Genomic DNA, 17,862 nt, shown 5'->3' with positions numbered 1-17,862 from the left:
TCAATCTGCACACCTTGTGCTTAACCACGATCTAACTTCATTGGCCCCACACACAAGTTCGTCTGCCCGCCCAGTGTTCGCACAATGGCTCCGTATCTTTGGCACCACGGACAAGGCCATCTGCCTGCACCTTTATTGCCATAGACAAGTCCATCTGTCCGCTCCTTCGGCAACACGGACAAGTCCATCTGTCTGCTCCTTTGCTGCTTGGCATGCCCAACACGTATGCCTTGCTTGCGTGATCACCAAGTCTTCTCCTGCATGTCTGGTCCATTGGACAGCACCCCACGTACTGTCACAAGTCTCCACTATTCGGCATGCCTTGCGCATAGGGGCGTGGCATGGGCGCCCAAGCAAGGTCTTGCATCCAAAATCCAATTTGAATATTTCGGGTCTTTAAGGTTAGGAGGGCTAGATATAATATGTTCCTTCTTCTTGGGAAACCTCGGAATAGTTTAAACGAACATGACCACGAGAGATAGTTGGTCTCATTCAATTTAATAGTGGTAGTCAAATTGGGTTTAGAATCTGAAGACTTCATCGCAGGAGGAATTTAGGATAGAAACGTGAGTAGTAGTAGATTAGAACAATGTCGGCGGTGATCCAGCAACACTTGAGATCCAGTTGAATAGAGAAATTCTAATCTACTGCTTACTCCAACTGTGCGAGATTCAGTAGATGAGATGAGGCCGAAAGGAGAGGGCTGGTAGTGGCGTAGCAACAGGTGGCATAACAGTATTGGGGTTTCTGGTAGTGGCAGCAGGAGAAAAGAAAATTAGGTCAGAGAAGGATTAACCTTGCTTTGATACCATGTAAAAGAGGAAAAATATTTCTTGATTAACTTTTCTATCAAATACACTCGTATTTATATACATAAGACTCCCTACAATTGCTAATTACAATCAATCACAATCGAGCTAATCAATCACAATCCCTATAATTAAGCTACCGTATTCAACAAGGTGAACTAATGGAAACTTCTAGATGGCTTAAGTGATTTGAATATGTTTCTATATAACATATTAACACAGCTACAAATTACGACAGGGTAATATAGAGATAGTTGTGAATTCAATTATCAGTTGTGATCTAATTTTGTAAATATTCTTCCATGATAGTCTAATCTAGGCCAAATTAAAATTGAAAACTGATTTCTTTGGCTGAGGATGATTGTTGTACAAAATGAGGGATGCCTAGGTGATCTATTTGTGTGTTTATTCTTTTAATCCAGATGTTTGGATGATGTGTGGTATTTATTTTTTGATGTGGGATTCTTTAAGAGAATATCCTTTATGTCTTCTTATTCTTTCTGAAGATTGATTTGAAGCCCATGTGAAGGAGTCAGTCATGTTATTTCATATGTTTTACCCAGGAAAATACACCATCAATTACTAAGCAAGTGAACACACAAGATGGACCAGCTACATATGTTATGGAACAAAATGACATGAAGGTTACCGTTGAAAAAGACCTTGTTTCACAAGCTGAAGAGGAAGATATGGAAGCTCTTCTTGGCGCGTATGTCTTATCTTTCATTTGCTTTAGAGCATTCAATGATACTTTTTTGCATTCTGATGAGATTTTAAGCTAACTAATTTTTTGCCTCCTTTTGATAGTCGTTCTCATAATTAATTAGTTTTGTTGGTTGATAAAACTAGATATATCTCAAATGTAAATCATTTTGTCAAGTTTGTTTTTTCAACTACATAGCCCCGGGGAAGGGGAACCTTGGCGCAACGGTAAAGTTGTTGCTTTGTAACCAAAAGGTCACGGGTTCGAATTGAATCCTTCTCTGGGATCCCGCATAGCGGGAGTTTCGTGCACCGGGATGTCTTTTTTTTTTATAGTCTCGTCAGTCAGATTGATATATTTTCATCTCTTATTTACTGGTTATTTACCAATTTTATTTACGTGTATTTGTAGCTAGCATTTATGATTCATCGATTGTATTCAATTGCATCTACTAATGCAGGTATGTTATGGGCATTGGTGAAGCAGAGGCTTTTTCTGAGAGGATGAAGCGGGAACTTCTTGCTCTCGAAGCAACAAATGTCTATGCTCTACTGGAAAGTGAACCACTGATTCAGGAGGTAATCACGAACTCTTCTGGATTGATATGGTTGTATCCTTGATGACAATTATGTGATGGTGGTATACATTAGTTTTCCAACTTTATCTTAGCTGTTTTCCAACTTTGGTTTTTGCAAAAATATTAGACCACAGAGTTCTCTGAATATTTATGGAATTTTGTGAACTAACTCATGAAACTATATGCCTCCAGGTATTGCAGGGATTAGAAGCAGCTACACTGTGTGTCGATGATATTGATATTCGGTTGCGAATTTTCAATGTTAAGCTCAGGCATATGCGGGAGGATATTGCATCGGTAATATCTCATAATGATGTCAATTTTTCCTACTATATAATGGATATTATCAGAAATATGTTTTCTACTCTATGTATTACCTATTGCTTATAATCATACTCTAAGAAGAACTAGACTCATGTATATTGTTCAAGTTAATATTGCTTCTCCAACTCTAGGCCTCTTTCTATGATCATTGAGTGAAACAAGGAGAGGTATATAAGGGTAGCTTGAAATGTGATAACTTATGGCGTGTCATAATATTTGTTAGCTATCTATGGCATGGGTTTTAAAAAAGTTTTATTCAGATTGTTTTAAGTTTTTTTTGGGGAATTCAACATAATGTAAGATTCTTTGTTTTAAAATATAAAGGTTAGTTTTGTCACTACTTATTATCTCAGAATTATGATTTGAATTCTCTCATACTGCACACAATGTTTTAACTACTTATTCGATAATGGATGGATGTGCAACATTGTTGTCTATTGTCTGTTCATCTATGTTCACTGATTCTAGCAAATACCTTTTATCTTGACTCCTGATTCTAGCATTACTTTATTTACTGAACTTATCTACAGATTGAATTGCGGAATAACAAACTGGAGATGCAGTCTATGTGTAGTGAAGCACTTATTGAGGAGCTAGATAAGCTCCTTGAACGTTTGCGTATTCCTTCTGAGGTTTGGTTTAATTCTCTATCTTTAAAACAGGAAACAATTGTAAATGGCGATTTAATATTATGAAATCAAATGAATTCAGTAGCATAAATTTTACAATTATTTAAGCTATTCGCAAAGTTATACTATTATGTATTCATTAGTGACAAGTATGTGTTTAAATCTAACAACCATAATCAGAAGCTATGTAGAGAGAGTGGGATAGATATAGATATAGATATTTGCAATAATATTTTCATTCCATTCAGCTTTATTTAGGGCAACTGTAACCAAACTAAAAGCAGTTTTGCATTTCATCATTTTTTAGTTTCTCTATTATGTTCATCAGAATGTTCTTAGATCAATATTCCTTGACAAAGAACATATTTTAAGTTCCCTAGGAGGCTCAATATTTTCAGAAGCTGCACAGAGTTGTTCATTATTTGTGCAAGTTTTTGTCTTTGTATCTTTACTAGGATCCTTGCTCAAGCTACACATTCTAGCACCATTGGCTTTTAACAAATGTGTTTTCCTATTTCAATGCATTTTGATCTGTAGATATGACTTACTTTGCAAGAAACAATTGCATAGAAATGCTTGATGTTCTTTGCGTTCTAGGTTTCTGAATAGCATTTTCTGTAATCCCCCTGCCATTTATGAATTTTTTGTGAGCATGTACTAGCTATACTTAATTGCAAAATAGATACTGTATATCAGTTCTTTTCTAAGTATAAAAGAACTCTACCTCGTAGTAATTGTTTTCTCTGCTCAGTCATCCAGGTTGTGGTTGTAACTAGGTAGGTTCATTCTTAAATACAATGAAAAATATGTATATCTAGTTGAGTTATCTTCAGGAACTAAGTCTATCTAGTGTATTTAGCAACTCTATTCTAGTGTTTTCATTCTAAATCAATTAAGATCATTTACAGGTCATCTGTAAATATATTGTTAACTGCCTTAGTTGCTGCTGCTATCATCAACACCAGGAAAAACTGGTTATTATTGCAACAAAGTTCATTTGCGGAATTAAATGAAATATTTAGAGATTCATATTGCTCATATTTGCATTTTGCTATTTGCTTGCAAATAGGATATTGGGCAAACCAACATTAAAAGAGCCAGTTTGTTTCGGTCCTGCTAATTTTAATCAACTGAATTTGTTTCAGTTTGCTGCATCTTTAACTGCGGGATCATTCGAGGAAGCACGCATGCTCAAAAATGTTGAAGCGTGTGAATGGTTAACTGGCGCAATTCATGCTCTTGAAGTTCCAAACTTGGAACCAGCTTATGTGGATATGCAAGCTGTATGTGTTCTATACCTTATTCTAGCATAAATAGTGATTGTTCTGCCTGTCAGTGGGAACTCATACTGTAGGAGAGTAAATTGTGCAGGTTAAAGATAAACAAACAGAGTTAGAAAAGTTGAAGAATACATTTGTTCGGCGGGCAACAGAATTCCTGAGAAATTATTTCTCTAGTTTAGTGGATTTTATGATAAGTGATAGGAGTTATTTTTCGCAGGTATGGATGCGAGTTTACCATTTTGCAGTTATAACCATTAAAGTAGCTTCTCTTTTTTGTTTTCTTGTTAAACTTTCCACCTGAGCTGCTGTTTCATTACATGTAGCGTGGACATCTGAAAAGGCCTGATCATGCTGATCTAAGATACAAATGTAGAACTTATGCTCGACTTCTGCAGCACTTAAAGGTTCAAGCATCCTAAGAACTACAGTTTGAATCAGAAATGTTTGTGTATATCTCTTATGTTTTTTTATCTTATGTTGCTTCAGAATCTTGACAAGAATTGCCTTGTCCCTTTGAGGAAGGCATACTGTCAGTCCCTTAATTTGCTTCTTCGACGAGAGGTAGGAGGATTTCTTTAATGTTATTTGGAAACTATCTTCCTTATTTTAGCAGTACATAGAGTGGAGAAAATAGATATTGGTACCTTTTCATTGAAGCTAAGGAAAGAAAGCACCTATATCTATGGTTTGACATGTGATAATTCATATTTTCTTGAGAATCACATTTGGTTTGTCATAGTTTGTAATTCGTACACCTAGCTATCTAGGTATATCATGTTGCATAATTGAAACTAAGTCATACTTTTCTACAGTTTATAACTTGATATTTCATAGTTTGGGCATCATATATCTACAATGTGGAGTGTTGAATTTCTAATATCCTATCGAAGAAATAATAACTAAGCAGCCCAGATGCAGGATGCCTCTTACATGCTCCTTTAATGCTCTGTTTGTTACAGGGATTTGTGTAAATAAGAAGTGTATATATAATACCTCTTCATTTACACTTCACAGGCCCGTGAATTTGCAAATGAACTTCGTGCGAGTACAAAGGCATCAAGGAATCCTACTGGTTGGCTTGAAGCTTCCACAGGCTCCAATCAGACAGCAAGTGGTTCAGATACATCCACTGTTTCTGAAGCATACTCCAAGATGCTTACAATATTTATTCCTCTTCTCGTGGATGAGGTTGTAGATCCTTTTGTGGTGATGCATCATAAACTACTATCTTTCTGATTGTTGAAAGTGTTTACCTTCTTCACACTTTTTCTGTAGAGTTCCTTTTTTGCACATTTTATGTGTTTCGAAGTTTCTGCGCTTGTTCCACCTAGTGCCCCTAATGGAAAGAAAAGGGAATCTGATGGAAATGGTGAAAGTGACGATGATTTGAGCATGATGGATGCTGATGGAAACGATGTGAAACAAAGTGAGTATTCTGTTTCCTTTTTCTCCCTTTTCCATGTTTAAGGTTTTCATTGTTGATTTTTTTAGTAGAACACTAGAACTGTTATCAATATTATTCATTGGCAGATGTTCGTCAATATCTTTTGATGTTATATGCTTATATACAGGTAATCACTCTGAGTTAGGGGCACTAAATGACGCTCTCCATGATTTACTTGATGGAATCCAGGTAAATCTCCTTTCAAACTTAGAAGGAATAAGTTTTTTACTACATGGTGCGAGCTTTGCTAGTCACAAAAAGCATTATCATCCAACCATGAATGTTTAGTGGTTATGATTAATGTTGGTACCCATAATTCAGTAGCCATTAGTAGACTTCATTCATGGGGAATTTCATGTCATCATATAGATGATGCTTCTGTGTGTGTTATTGATGATTGATGAGTATGATGACCTGATTATTTATTTTTGATTTTTGAAATAATCTTATGGTTTTAGAGCTTCTGAAACTCTCATAGTCAGAAAGTTTAGTTTGTCTTTTATGTTAGCCGTCAATCTTATACAATCATATTTCTTAACTTCTGCCATATCAGTGTATTTGATTGATTAGAAGACAACTTGTTCTCCAATTGTCTTTTTATTATTATTATTATTATTATTATTTTCATTTTGATGTACCATAAGCTCCTTTTGATGGAAATGCACCAAAAAAAAGAGTTTAAGCTTCTATTTTCCTAATTACCTTATCCTTTTGACTTGCATTTTTCATTTGTAGGTTACATAACTGTGCTAAGTTCAGAAAACTATAGACTCGTTCATTATCAATAACAAGATATGTTACTCTATTTCTAGGAAGACTTCTATGCAGTAGTTGATTGGGCCTACAGGATTGATCCTCTCCGTTGTATATCAATGTATGGGATTACAGAGCGGTATCTTTCTGCACAGAAAGCTGATGCTGCTGGATTTGTAAGAGAGCTTCTAAAAGACCTGCAGACTAAAATATCAACACAATTTAGCAGGGTCAGTGTTCGCCCATGCTGTGAAAATTTATGCATCTTTCAACTGTTTAACGTAGGATAACGAACAACATAAAAATATATACCAGATATCTTAACCTAGGATATTAAATGGCTGTTCTTGGTCATAGATGCGGATCAATCCCTGACATTAAGAATATACATCTAGATGCCAAATCGCTTGGGGTAACAAGCGGTGGCAGTTTCTTTATTAAATATTGTGGCATATACTTTCCACCCAGTATTTGTTTCTAACTCTCTTTTGCAATCATTAAATTTGCAGTTTGTTGATGAAGCATGCCATCAAATTGAGAGAAATGAACGTAATGTGAGGCAAATAGGAGTTTTATCCTATATTCCAAGGTACATATTGAAATTGTAATTTGGAAATTAATAAAGAAAGATAACTTCAGCAGGTCCCATGAAGTTTATTGCATGCTAACGCACTAGTGTCTTCCTATTTGCTTTTAGATCCTAATAACCTTTGGCATTTGCCCAAATTTAGATGTTTGCTAAGGAATATATTCCAGATTAAGATACAATGAACTGATTAAAAATGGAAAAGTTGAAGTATGAAGGAAATAGAAATAGTAGACACTAGGCAATGAATTTAATCCAAACAGCAGAATGAATATTCAACAAAGAACTAAATGCAGATGAATAACATATAAACATGATAGTCATGCAATCGAAAGAGTCTCCTAGACTTGAAACTATAGGATTCAGTTTTTTATTAGTACTCATTAATTTTTTGTAAAGCTATTCTAATTTATTTGTATTTAGAGTTTAAAATCTCAAGTAATTTTGTTCCTTTACTGGAAAGATATGATTGTTGTATGGTATCATATTCTTACATGGGTTTGATGTGTATGCTTTAATTTTGGTTGATTATATTTGAGTAAATCAATCATGTTAATTGATTTAACTTGAATTGGTCGGATGGCTAATGGGTGATTTTGGTATGGCACAGATTGAAATTCCATCCACTGTTTATACGTACAATTTTCATGGAGTAAATTACTCCTATTAGATATAAAAGGGCAACTCGGTGCACGAAGCTCCCGCCATGTGGGGTCTCGGGGAAGGATCCATTGTACGCAGCTCTACCCTGCTTTTTGCAAGAGGCTGTTTTTAGGATTTGAACCCGTGACCTTTAGGTTACAAAACAACAACTTTACCGTTGCACCAACTCCTATTAGCTATGTGGATGGATAATTTACTTTGTGTAACTAAAGGTTGTGTAAATTTTATCTTTCATTAATCTGGGGTCATTTGGATTAATTGGTATTTTGAATTAGATATCCATATCCGATCTGTGGTCCAAATATATTATATTTTTTTGACTAGGTGATCGAAATATAATAATTTACTTTTTTGGGTTGTATCGAGTTTGAGTCAGATATGCATTAGATCGGATCCACTCTTCATAAAGGTTCTTAGTAGAATGAAATTGGACTTCGGAAATAGCCAATTTCAAAAAGAAATCAATTGATGTCATGAAATCAGTCATGTGATCATTGTGTCGCTTAAGCTAAAATAATATATATATTATGGTACAACCTGCCATCTTTTATGGTTAGAGTGTTGACATTTGGGAATAAACACACAGAAAGATTAATGTAGAAGAGACAAGATTACCAGATGGATGGTATGGGTACATTAGGAAAGATAAAATACTATTCAAGAGCAATTAGGTTTAGCTCCAATGTCTCCTATAGATAATAAAAATGAGAGAATATAGGTTGATGGTGGACATGTTCAAAAGCAGCCAACGAATTATCAAGTAGAATCCATTTGAGTTGAAGGTGTAGGGGAAGAGAGAGACAAACTAAAACTAATTTGTAAGACAAAATGATTTAATTGATTTCAATATTATTAGTAATAAAGTTCAATGGACAAATAAGGTCTTTGTAAACACTCAAGAATTTGGGACTTGTACAACTTTGATTATGATGATGATGATAATCGAGGGCTCGGTGTTTTTTTTATTATTATTTTGAGTAAATTATGCAACTAATTTGTTTTAGCTTGAAGGGGCCAAATTCTGTGGGTTTTTTTTTTCTCAGTTAAATATATGGGTCTAGTCTTGATGGATTTTGCAATTTCATCTCTTAAAGTGCGATAAAATTTGCACAAAGATATTGCCTTCATATGACTATTTTCTAGTATGTTACCGTGAAACAAATATAGACTTTGGATGTCTTAAATATGAGATTTTGACTTTTTTTTAATTATGTTCTCATTACATAACTAGTTATTTTTGTGTAGGTTTGCTACCCTTGCGACGCGAATGGAGCAGTATATTCAGGGGCAATCAAGGGATTTAGTTGACAAGGCATACACAAGATTGGTAAGTCATAAGATATTGTTAATTAATCACTTTGTGCTTATCTTATGCTCATCCTTAATGGAACTTATTAAAAATACTATAATGCTTGTTAAAAAGGTTTCCATCTGAAGCTTATAATAATTTGGTTGAGGTAACTTAAGATGTAGCATATGGACATTGTTTATAACTGTGAAAGCATGATTTGTTTTTGTCTTGTTTGTCAGGTTAACACTATGTTTGTAACCCTTGAGAAGATTGCACAAAGTGACTCAAAGTACACTGATATCATACTTTTGGAGAATTATGCAGCTTTCCAGAACAGGTTTTCAAGAATAAATACATTGTGTACCCATTTTACTAATTTCAACATAGTTGCCAAAGCTTTTAGTTGAATCTGCTTATTGAAAACTATATCTGATTGTTGCAGTTTATTTGAGTTGGCCAATGTTGTTCCAACACTAGCAAAATTCTATCATCAGGCTAGTGAAGCTTATGAACAAGCTTGCACGCGTCATATCACCATAATCATTGAGAATGTAATTCTTTTACTCATTACTACATTTTTTTTCCCCTAATTTTCTTTTCTTCAAATATTTAGCAGGTATTTGTTCTTACTGATGTTGCAAACTGTTGTCTTCTTTCTCAGCAATTTGACAAGCTATTTCTGTTTTTCCGAAGAATTGAGGATCTAATGTACACAGTGCCTTCTGAGGAGGTGAGTTATATTACCCATGACATCCTAATCAATATCATTAAATAGGTTGGATATGTACGATATTATGCTCTGCTCAACAAATATAGTTCGTTGTACATCCCAAATTGAGTTGACCTAGTCATATGAGGTTTCTCTGTTATCACATATTCGTTTCTAGGCTTCATTCAGAAACATACAATAATAGTAAATTAGTTTCTCTTTTACAAATGCATCCCAAGGGGATTTTTGTCAGACTCAATTTTCAAGTCACGAAGTTGCTAAGTCTGTTGTTCATCTCCTTTCAATCTTGGCTTTCTTGTCTACTGTGAAATGAACAGAGTAAATTGTGTCTGCCAATGTTCCACAGTACAAATGTTGATCCGTCTCATTTGATCAAAATTCTCTAACATTTGTTCTAATGCACACAGATTCCTTTCCAGCTTGGGCTATCAAAAACAGATCTTAGGAAGGTGTTAAAATCCAGCTTATCCCAGGTATGACGACTATGAGCAACACCACGTGTTACTTTATTGTCAACGAAGTTACTAGCCAAAACAATTCTTCAGAACCTCAAGTTTCCCCAATAAAATTAATTGTAAATTCTTCCCTTTGCTGTTTGTTTGATTCACATGGCACATTTTCCTCAACTATTTTCCTATCGCCTCAATCCTCAAAAACTATTAGGTTATTAACTAAGGAGTATATGACCTATCTGGAAGTGATAAGTCATATACAATGTTCTTATGGTTATTTTCTTGTTACCAGGTTGATAGATCCATAAATGTGATGTATAGGAGACTGCAGAAGACTTTAAGCTCTGAGGAGTTGTTGCCACCTTTATGGGATAAGTGCAAGGTACTTTTTTTAAAAAAATATCTTCTCTAAATTTTCTCATCTACCATTTAAGTTCAAAAGATTCTTAGGTTAAAATTTTGCTAACTCAAAATATATTACATTGCTCTTCTCCATTTGGCACCAACTGATCACAAATAAAGCTTTTGGCCATATAGGCAATATAGAATTTAATTGTCCGATGAATTAATTAGCCTTAACTAATTCAAATAGTTGCTAAACCAATCGTGTCAGATTTGCTTAATCAAAATCTACTGGTAAAAGTGATTTTCCTTGAGTTTATTCCAAATAGTTGGTTGAACTCTGTTCATTGTATCTACTTTCGCTTTATGCTTCTTATGGTGTTCATTTTCAAAGAATATATGAAAATTTAAGAAAATTGGGTTTTGCAAGAAATTATTACACAAGTGAGTTTAAAATTTCCATTACGTCTGTCATTTGAATATCGCAGAAAGACTTCTTGGAGAAATATGAAAGCTTTGTTCAGACAGTGGCCAAGATTTACCCCAACGAGGGCATGCCTCCAGTGTCAGAGTTGAGGGATCTCCTTGCTTCCAGTTAGATATGAATTTCTTCATGTTGTAATTTCTCCCCCGTGTGTAAATCTCATTTGCCGTTATCCTCTCTGAGGCTAATAACGCCTGTTGCTTTTGAACAATGAGTTGAAGAAAAAAAATATTAAATTTTGAAAAGAATTTTCTATCTTCGCTCCAAGATCCCAATCACTGGCTAAGATTTTATTGTTGTTGCTACTGCTCCATTCCCGTACTCAGAGTTTACTATTTCCAATTTTTATTTTTTAGAAAATAGAATTTAAAATAAAAATGAACATTTATCAGTACTTTTAATGACATTTTTTTAATAATAAAATTTGAAGAAAAGATGGTTGTTATTCATTTAAAAAAATAAGGGCGAAAGGAATGCAGTGGGATATTTCAGTGACTACAAGAATTGTGCTCAAGTTAACTTGTTATTGTAACTGAAAATATTTTACTATTGTTAGTTGCAATAAAATTGAGGTTGCAGACTATTTAAGCTATATGGTTCATAATGAGTGGGTACCTATGACGATTGAACCATAGGTACCCACTTCATTTCTTTCGCCCTAAGTAAAAAAATTTAATTTTCATGCAAAGACACCTATAATGATTAAACTATTGGTGAAATTGGAGCATCATCTCAGTAGCAACCATGCTTTCTAAATTTACTCTATGGGCGAAATATGAATTTACAAAATGTGGAATCGTCACATCAGCGACCCCCTTAGAGTCGATTTTATGAATATGGAGGAAAGCCCTTAGAGTCGATTTTATGAATATGGAGGAAGGAATATGAATTTACTATTGGACAATCTGTTACCGGAGATATTTGAAAAATTACTAAATTGAAATTACACAAAATTAATTCTAACTTATCTGTTGAGATGACCTAAGTGGATAATCTCAGGTTGTCAGCGGGGTTGGTTCTGCTAAACTTTCGGTGGTCCAAATTGCAGAGTTGATGCGGTGCGTAGCAGAATTGAAAGTTGATCGTCGAGTCGGGAAGAGAATTCGCTGATTAAGATATTAAGCACTATGTTCTATGCAGTTTTCTTGAAACAAATTCGTCCCACCTTCGGCTGTGCTTTGATGTTCTCTCAGGTCGTATGTTTCCCAGTATATAACGGTAAAACTACGCACGCAACCAAGCACTGGTTACTCGTGACCAACTGAGAATGTACCCGAATACTATCACGAGTAATTTAGCCGAACGGATGCACGACTAAGAGAGTTTTGTGGGAGAACACGGCTGGATAGAGGTTCGTTTTCTGCTCTTCTTCTCGCTTTCTCTTTCGTTTATCTTCATCTACTTTATCTTTAGCTCAAGATTCAGCCTACTTATATAGGAGCTCTCACCTTATCTGCAATGAATAACCAAATTATAGTTAAATTAGATTTAATATCGCCATTAATAGATTTAATGTCTTCATTAATGTCGAGACATTACGGAATCATTATTATATGTTTAATGTCGCCATTAATACTGAGGCGTTACGAAGTCATCATTAATAAATTTAATATCGTCATTAATGTCAAGACATTACGAAGTCACCATTAATGAATTTAATATCGTCATTAATGTCAAGACGTTACGAAATTGACATTAATTTCATATTAATACTTCCCTTACCCTCTTGAGCAGGTAGTAAAAGAGATTCGGTGGCAAATTGTTGGTTTATTTATTTGGATTTAATATCGTCATTAATAGATTTAATGTCTTCATTAATGGCGAGACGTTACGAAATCATTATTAATGGGTTTAATGTCGCCATTAATACTGAGACATTATGAAGTCACCATTAATGTCAAGACGTTACGGAATCGTCATTAATTTCATATTAATGTTTCCGTTATCCTCTTGAGCAAGTAGTAAAAAGAGATTCGGTGGCAAACTGTTGGTTTATTTACTTAGGTAAATCTTGTCTCGACCAGTTCGGCATTCGACGTGCGCAGGTCATGCTCGCACACAAGTCAATCTTGATTTAGTACAATTCAAACACTGGATTTGCACCTAGCCCTATGCACGCACGCATGAGAGAGTCTCTTCCCATACATATATGTACAATATCAATGTATGTATCATAATTTAAACTAACAATAAAACTAAGAGACTTCTAATATTAGACTAACAATCTATGTATAATAGAGTTTTTTCACCTTTGCCTCTTTATTCTATTTACATTTCTAATATTTACTTGGTGGATAGAACGTGATAGCAAGAGTATTTGCTAAGCAAAAATAATTAAGATTTAATTTTTATACAAACACACCGATGATTAAATTATTTGATTAACAACCCTGCTACGACGGAATATCAACGTCACCTCAGGATTTTTAAAAAACATATATGAGAATTGAATCTGCAACCTATAATACAAAATGTAAAAATCAGGATTTTTAAAATATATATATGTATGAGAGCTGAATCTACAAACCTGTTTAAAAAAAAAACAAAATAAATATGCTTTCATTGAGAGTTGAACTCAAGACCTCCCGCTTACTAAACGGGTGCTCTAACCAACTGAGCTATGAAAGCTTTGTTAAATATAAATGTTATATATTTTAAATTATTTTAAAATACGTTAGGATGATATTTTTTCCTATTTTACCTTATCTGCTACGTCCCTTGAAATATCAGATTTTGCTTCGCGTTGTTCTTCTGATCGATGGCGATGGCTGCTCTTCTCAGCTTCCACTCCCTCTCCAATTCCGCCTTCTCCCATCCAGAACCTCTCCAATCGCATCTCTCCTCCCTTCCCAAACTTCAAATTGCGGTAAAGATCTCGGCTTTTCTACCTGCGCCTCGACCAAATGTTCGCGCCGCCGCTCTCGCCGAGATTGCTGCGTCGCCAGATGCGATCGCCACCAACTCCGAACTTGAAAGCTTGTGCAAAGAAGGGAGCATCGAGTCCGCCTTCCAACTTCTCGACGAAACGGCCAGAAGAGGCGCCCCAATTCCACCCGCGACCCTCCTCCTGCTCCTTCGCTCATGCGCGGACACGCGGTCGATCGACCTCCTCAGGCGTGCCCGTCGTAGAGCGATGAGCACTCCCTTGGGATCCACCAAACCCTTCGTCGACCAAGTCGCCGCCTTGTGCTGCAAGCTCGGCGGCGCCGAGGAGGCTCGCATCGTGTTCGACGAAATGCCTGTGAGAAGAAGCCGTCGCCGGAGGGGCAGCAGGGGCGGAAGCGGCGGCGGCGGCGGCGAGGCGGATCCCAAGAGGCGGGAGGCGTACGAGAAAGTGCGGCGGCTGCACGAGGAGATGAGGGCGGCAGGGTACGTGCCGGACACCCGGTTCGTGCTCCACGACGTCGACGAGGAGGCGAAGGCGCAGGCCCTGATGTACCACAGCGAGCGCCTGGCCATCGCCTACGGCCTTGTCTGCACACCGCCGGGCACGACGCTACGCGTGATGAAGAACCTCCGCATCTGCGGCGACTGCCATACCGCGGTGAAGCTCATCTCGAAGCTGGAGGGAAGGGAGATCATCGTGCGGGACAACAAGCGCTTCCACCACTTCAGGGACGGCGCCTGCTCCTGCAGAGATTACTGGTGATCGAGCTTGGACCTCCGCCATCAGTCTCTATATTCTCCTCTGCAGCTCAAAATCTCACCTGACAATTAATGTACATTTTGCATTGATAATGAATCAAATACTACTCGAGGAATTTGGCATTTGAACGTTTGTTGCAGTGAATTCACTATCAATATAGCTCAAGTTGGCGGTGATCTCCGATAAGCTAATGGCTGAAGATTCCCAGCGCTGAAAGCTCTGGAGGTACGAGAAGAGGCCGAAGTCGCAGTAGTCGAGGCAGACCCTGGCACCAGCGCCACTGAGGTGGGAGTACTCGTCGAGCCTAAGCCTGTAGACCCTGTTGGAAGACTGGTACTTTGGGTACATGGTGACGAACTCGGCGAAAGCCTCCTCAAGGGCTGGGATGGAGTCGGAGGAGAGAAAGGTGCGGTCGGCGGCAAGGGCGGTGGCGCGGAGAAACTCTTGCTGGGCTCGGAGGCAGGCCAGCGACTTGGAACTGCTGATGGAGCCCTGAGATTGCCGAAGTCATCGGCGTCTATCTCCTCTGAGGTTTCATCCAGTGCCTCCCGGAGCTGCTATCCTTTCCTTTCTGAAACACTGAATCCCAAGAGGATCAAACAAGATGTCAACTTTTGGAAGACTTACCTCGATCGCCGGCGACGGAGAGGGAGATGAGCACAGAAGGAAACAACAACAACAACAAAAAAAAAAACTCCTTTCTCACTTCCATTGAGGTTGAATCAAATCCGCAAAGCTCAAATGGAGGAAATCAAGCAAATGAACAGAGATCCATCAGAAGATGGACCGAAATGAAAGCGCGGAAGCAGAAAGCAGATCAAAAGGGGGATCGTTCATCTTGCAAGAACCTCAAACGCGTAGCTAAACTATGCAAAACTCCACTCGAACTATAGCATTGTTACTCCTGTTATTGTTTTCATGGCAGGACAATGCAAGGCCGGATCACAGTTCCCTACAATTATGGTCCCGTGGCAGGGAGGTCAAGAACAGCTACTGTGTCCCATCTCGTAGGCACCATGGTACGACTTGTTGATTGTTGAAGCAGCAGCGAGCCACCATCTCCTCCTTCTCCTCCTCCCTCCATCTCCATGACCAATCTGTCTGAATCAAACAGTAAACACACGGCGAGTATATACGACGAGCACATAGGCACTTGGCATCTCGATCTCAACTCGCTTGATCACCATCTCCTTTCCCAGAACCCTCAGTTATTTTCCGCCCTCGGCGAGCACATCCGCTGCTCCTCCCGATTCCATCCACTTCCTCGACTCGTCGCCTTGGGACGCACACAAAAAAGATTCGAGTGGCATAATGTCGAGTCAGTGTTGCCTCACAATTGCTGCATGTCGAACAGTGACAGGCATCCGCCCTGCAATGGCCATCAAGTCAGCAAATTCCAAATGCTACCGGCCAAATCGCAGCAGCTGAAGCTAGCTATCGGCCGACCGCGGTGGCGCCTACTCAAGACCTGTCGAAGAATCCTGCACGCGGCCAACTTGCCATGGCTTCAGCCAGCAGATATATGCCCCTCTCCCGCTGTCGTCCTCTGATGCGCAGGTCTGCTCTGCGCCCCATGCAATGCGAGCATGCCAATCGATGGCGTGGATTGGGCGGAAGCTCCACGGGAGCCGAAGACAGGCGCAGCTTCTCATTGCCTTGCGCTCATCTGGAAAATTAAGCCCTGCAGCGTACGTACCTCCTCCGCCTCTTCTTTCTTCTTTCCATGGCTCAGCTTTTGCTTCCGAGCCGTACAGACCGAGACAACGACGTCGAATACGTTGGACTATTTTTTTCCACCACGCATCCCGAGACCACTCCCCCCTCTTCTTTATTCTGCCTTGTATAAATCCTCCGGCTTTCTTTCTTGCTGCTTTGTTCGATTTGATCCTCCTTGCGTGTGGCTGATTGAGCTACTTCAGCTGTTGAGGAGTGAAAGAAAGCTCGAGAGGGAGAAGATTGATCGATTGATTGTGAGTTTGGAAAAGGGAGTGGGATGGGGATGGAGACGGGCGAGTCGCGGCGGCGGCGGACGGCGCAGGGAGATCCAGCGCCGGCCGCGGGAGGCGGAAGGGAGCGGTGCCCGCGGTGCGAGTCGCGGGACACCAAGTTTTGTTACTACAACAACTACAACATGTCGCAGCCCCGGCACTTCTGCAAGTCGTGCCGCCGCTACTGGACGCTCGGCGGCACGCTGCGCAACGTCCCCATAGGCGGCGCCACCCGCAAGCGCCTCCGTCCCACGCCGGCTTCAGAGTTCCGACCCCTCCCCCCGCCGCCTTCGCAGCAGCAGCCGCCCTCGGCAGACACAGTGGCAACCTCCGATTTACCGGCCTGCCGCAGCAGCTCGCTGTTCCCCGGCGCCGCCGCTGGGCTTCTCGGGATGGACGAGGCTTTCCTCCCCAGCCGGGGTAGGTTCGCGCTGGGTCTCGGGCTCGGGCTCGGGTGCGGCGCGGCCAGGGAGACGGCGGAGGAGATGGGCTTTGGCAGCCTGGGCCACCATGCAATGCTGTGGTCCCACCCACTTCTCGACGAACCAGAAGACGCGTGGCGAGTGGGGAGCGCCGGCACCGGCGGGAACTTGGCGTGGCCGGACCTTGGTCGTGCCATGTCCACTCCAGCCTGTCGAGGCGGCTTTCCGGCGAGGGAGTTCAACTAATAGCTTGCCGATCGACGGCAGTGGCATTAATTACTTTAAGGAAGCTTCCTAATTTTGCTCTCGTATCAGACGCCTCCTCTAATTATGTACTCCACCTGCTAATTTCTCCTTTGCTTGATGAATCGGCTATTAACGTGTAAACTCTGTGCCTTTTTACTAAATCTTTATTAATTAACTACAACTGTGGAGCGTGGATTAAAGGGCAGAGATCACACGCGTAAGAGGGTGTTCACCGTTACGTATTCTAATTCAAGCATGCAGTGAGAGATATGCAGAGTCGGCGGAGGCGAGGTAACCAAAATTATCACACCGTAGCCTTCATTCTTCCAAATCAAAGTGCAAAATGCCTAGGAAATGGAGTTTCTATCTATCATTTTAATAAAAAAATTAAATAAAATCAAACCAATCGGAGGGAAAATGATTCGTTAAAAGTATCTTTTACGGGGGACGAACTTATCCGAAAACAGAGAAGTGACTCTGTTTAATTTGA

The 17,862-nt window shown here is 39.2% G+C and overlaps 3 protein-coding genes and 1 non-coding gene across 4 annotated transcripts in view; 3 read left to right on the top strand and 1 right to left on the bottom strand.

Moving 5' to 3' along the window:
* Positions 1-11,345, top strand: part of LOC122024164 (exocyst complex component SEC3A-like) — a 36,678-nt gene extending 25,333 nt beyond the window's left edge. Inside the window, exons 6-25 of the mRNA XM_042582722.1 lie at positions 1,373-1,518; positions 1,973-2,090; positions 2,282-2,386; positions 2,944-3,045; positions 4,188-4,325; positions 4,414-4,542; positions 4,649-4,729; positions 4,812-4,886; positions 5,340-5,513; positions 5,601-5,751; positions 5,897-5,958; positions 6,582-6,752; positions 7,032-7,111; positions 9,017-9,098; positions 9,302-9,399; positions 9,505-9,613; positions 9,724-9,792; positions 10,200-10,265; positions 10,537-10,626; positions 11,075-11,345. Coding sequence (XP_042438656.1) covers positions 1,373-1,518; positions 1,973-2,090; positions 2,282-2,386; positions 2,944-3,045; positions 4,188-4,325; positions 4,414-4,542; positions 4,649-4,729; positions 4,812-4,886; positions 5,340-5,513; positions 5,601-5,751; positions 5,897-5,958; positions 6,582-6,752; positions 7,032-7,111; positions 9,017-9,098; positions 9,302-9,399; positions 9,505-9,613; positions 9,724-9,792; positions 10,200-10,265; positions 10,537-10,626; positions 11,075-11,185 — 2,157 coding nt within the window. The 3' untranslated portion in view covers positions 11,186-11,345. The remainder of the gene's footprint in view (positions 1-1,372; positions 1,519-1,972; positions 2,091-2,281; positions 2,387-2,943; positions 3,046-4,187; positions 4,326-4,413; positions 4,543-4,648; positions 4,730-4,811; positions 4,887-5,339; positions 5,514-5,600; positions 5,752-5,896; positions 5,959-6,581; positions 6,753-7,031; positions 7,112-9,016; positions 9,099-9,301; positions 9,400-9,504; positions 9,614-9,723; positions 9,793-10,199; positions 10,266-10,536; positions 10,627-11,074) is intronic.
* Positions 11,346-13,624: 2,279 nt separating this feature from the next.
* Positions 13,625-13,698, bottom strand: TRNAT-AGU. The gene has a single exon. It is a non-coding gene; the product is annotated as a tRNA-Thr (tRNA).
* Positions 13,699-13,792: 94 nt separating this feature from the next.
* On the top strand, positions 13,793-14,838 carry LOC122024754 (pentatricopeptide repeat-containing protein At2g22070-like). The gene has a single exon (XM_042583441.1). The coding sequence runs from the start codon at positions 13,829-13,831 to the stop codon at positions 14,717-14,719; it is 891 nt and encodes a 296-aa protein (XP_042439375.1). The 5' UTR covers positions 13,793-13,828; the 3' UTR covers positions 14,720-14,838.
* Positions 14,839-14,983: 145 nt separating this feature from the next.
* On the top strand, positions 14,984-17,533 carry LOC122024755 (dof zinc finger protein DOF1.6-like). Its single transcript, XM_042583442.1, has one exon. It carries the CDS (start codon positions 16,710-16,712, stop codon positions 17,370-17,372), a length of 663 nt encoding a protein of 220 aa, XP_042439376.1. The 5' UTR covers positions 14,984-16,709; the 3' UTR covers positions 17,373-17,533.
* Positions 17,534-17,862: the final 329 nt, after the last annotated feature.

The sequence above is a fragment of the Zingiber officinale genome, chromosome 9B (assembly GCF_018446385.1).
Source record: "Zingiber officinale cultivar Zhangliang chromosome 9B, Zo_v1.1, whole genome shotgun sequence".
Taxonomy (NCBI): domain Eukaryota; kingdom Viridiplantae; phylum Streptophyta; class Magnoliopsida; order Zingiberales; family Zingiberaceae; genus Zingiber; species Zingiber officinale.
This window is presented reverse-complemented; position numbering and strand designations above follow the sequence as displayed.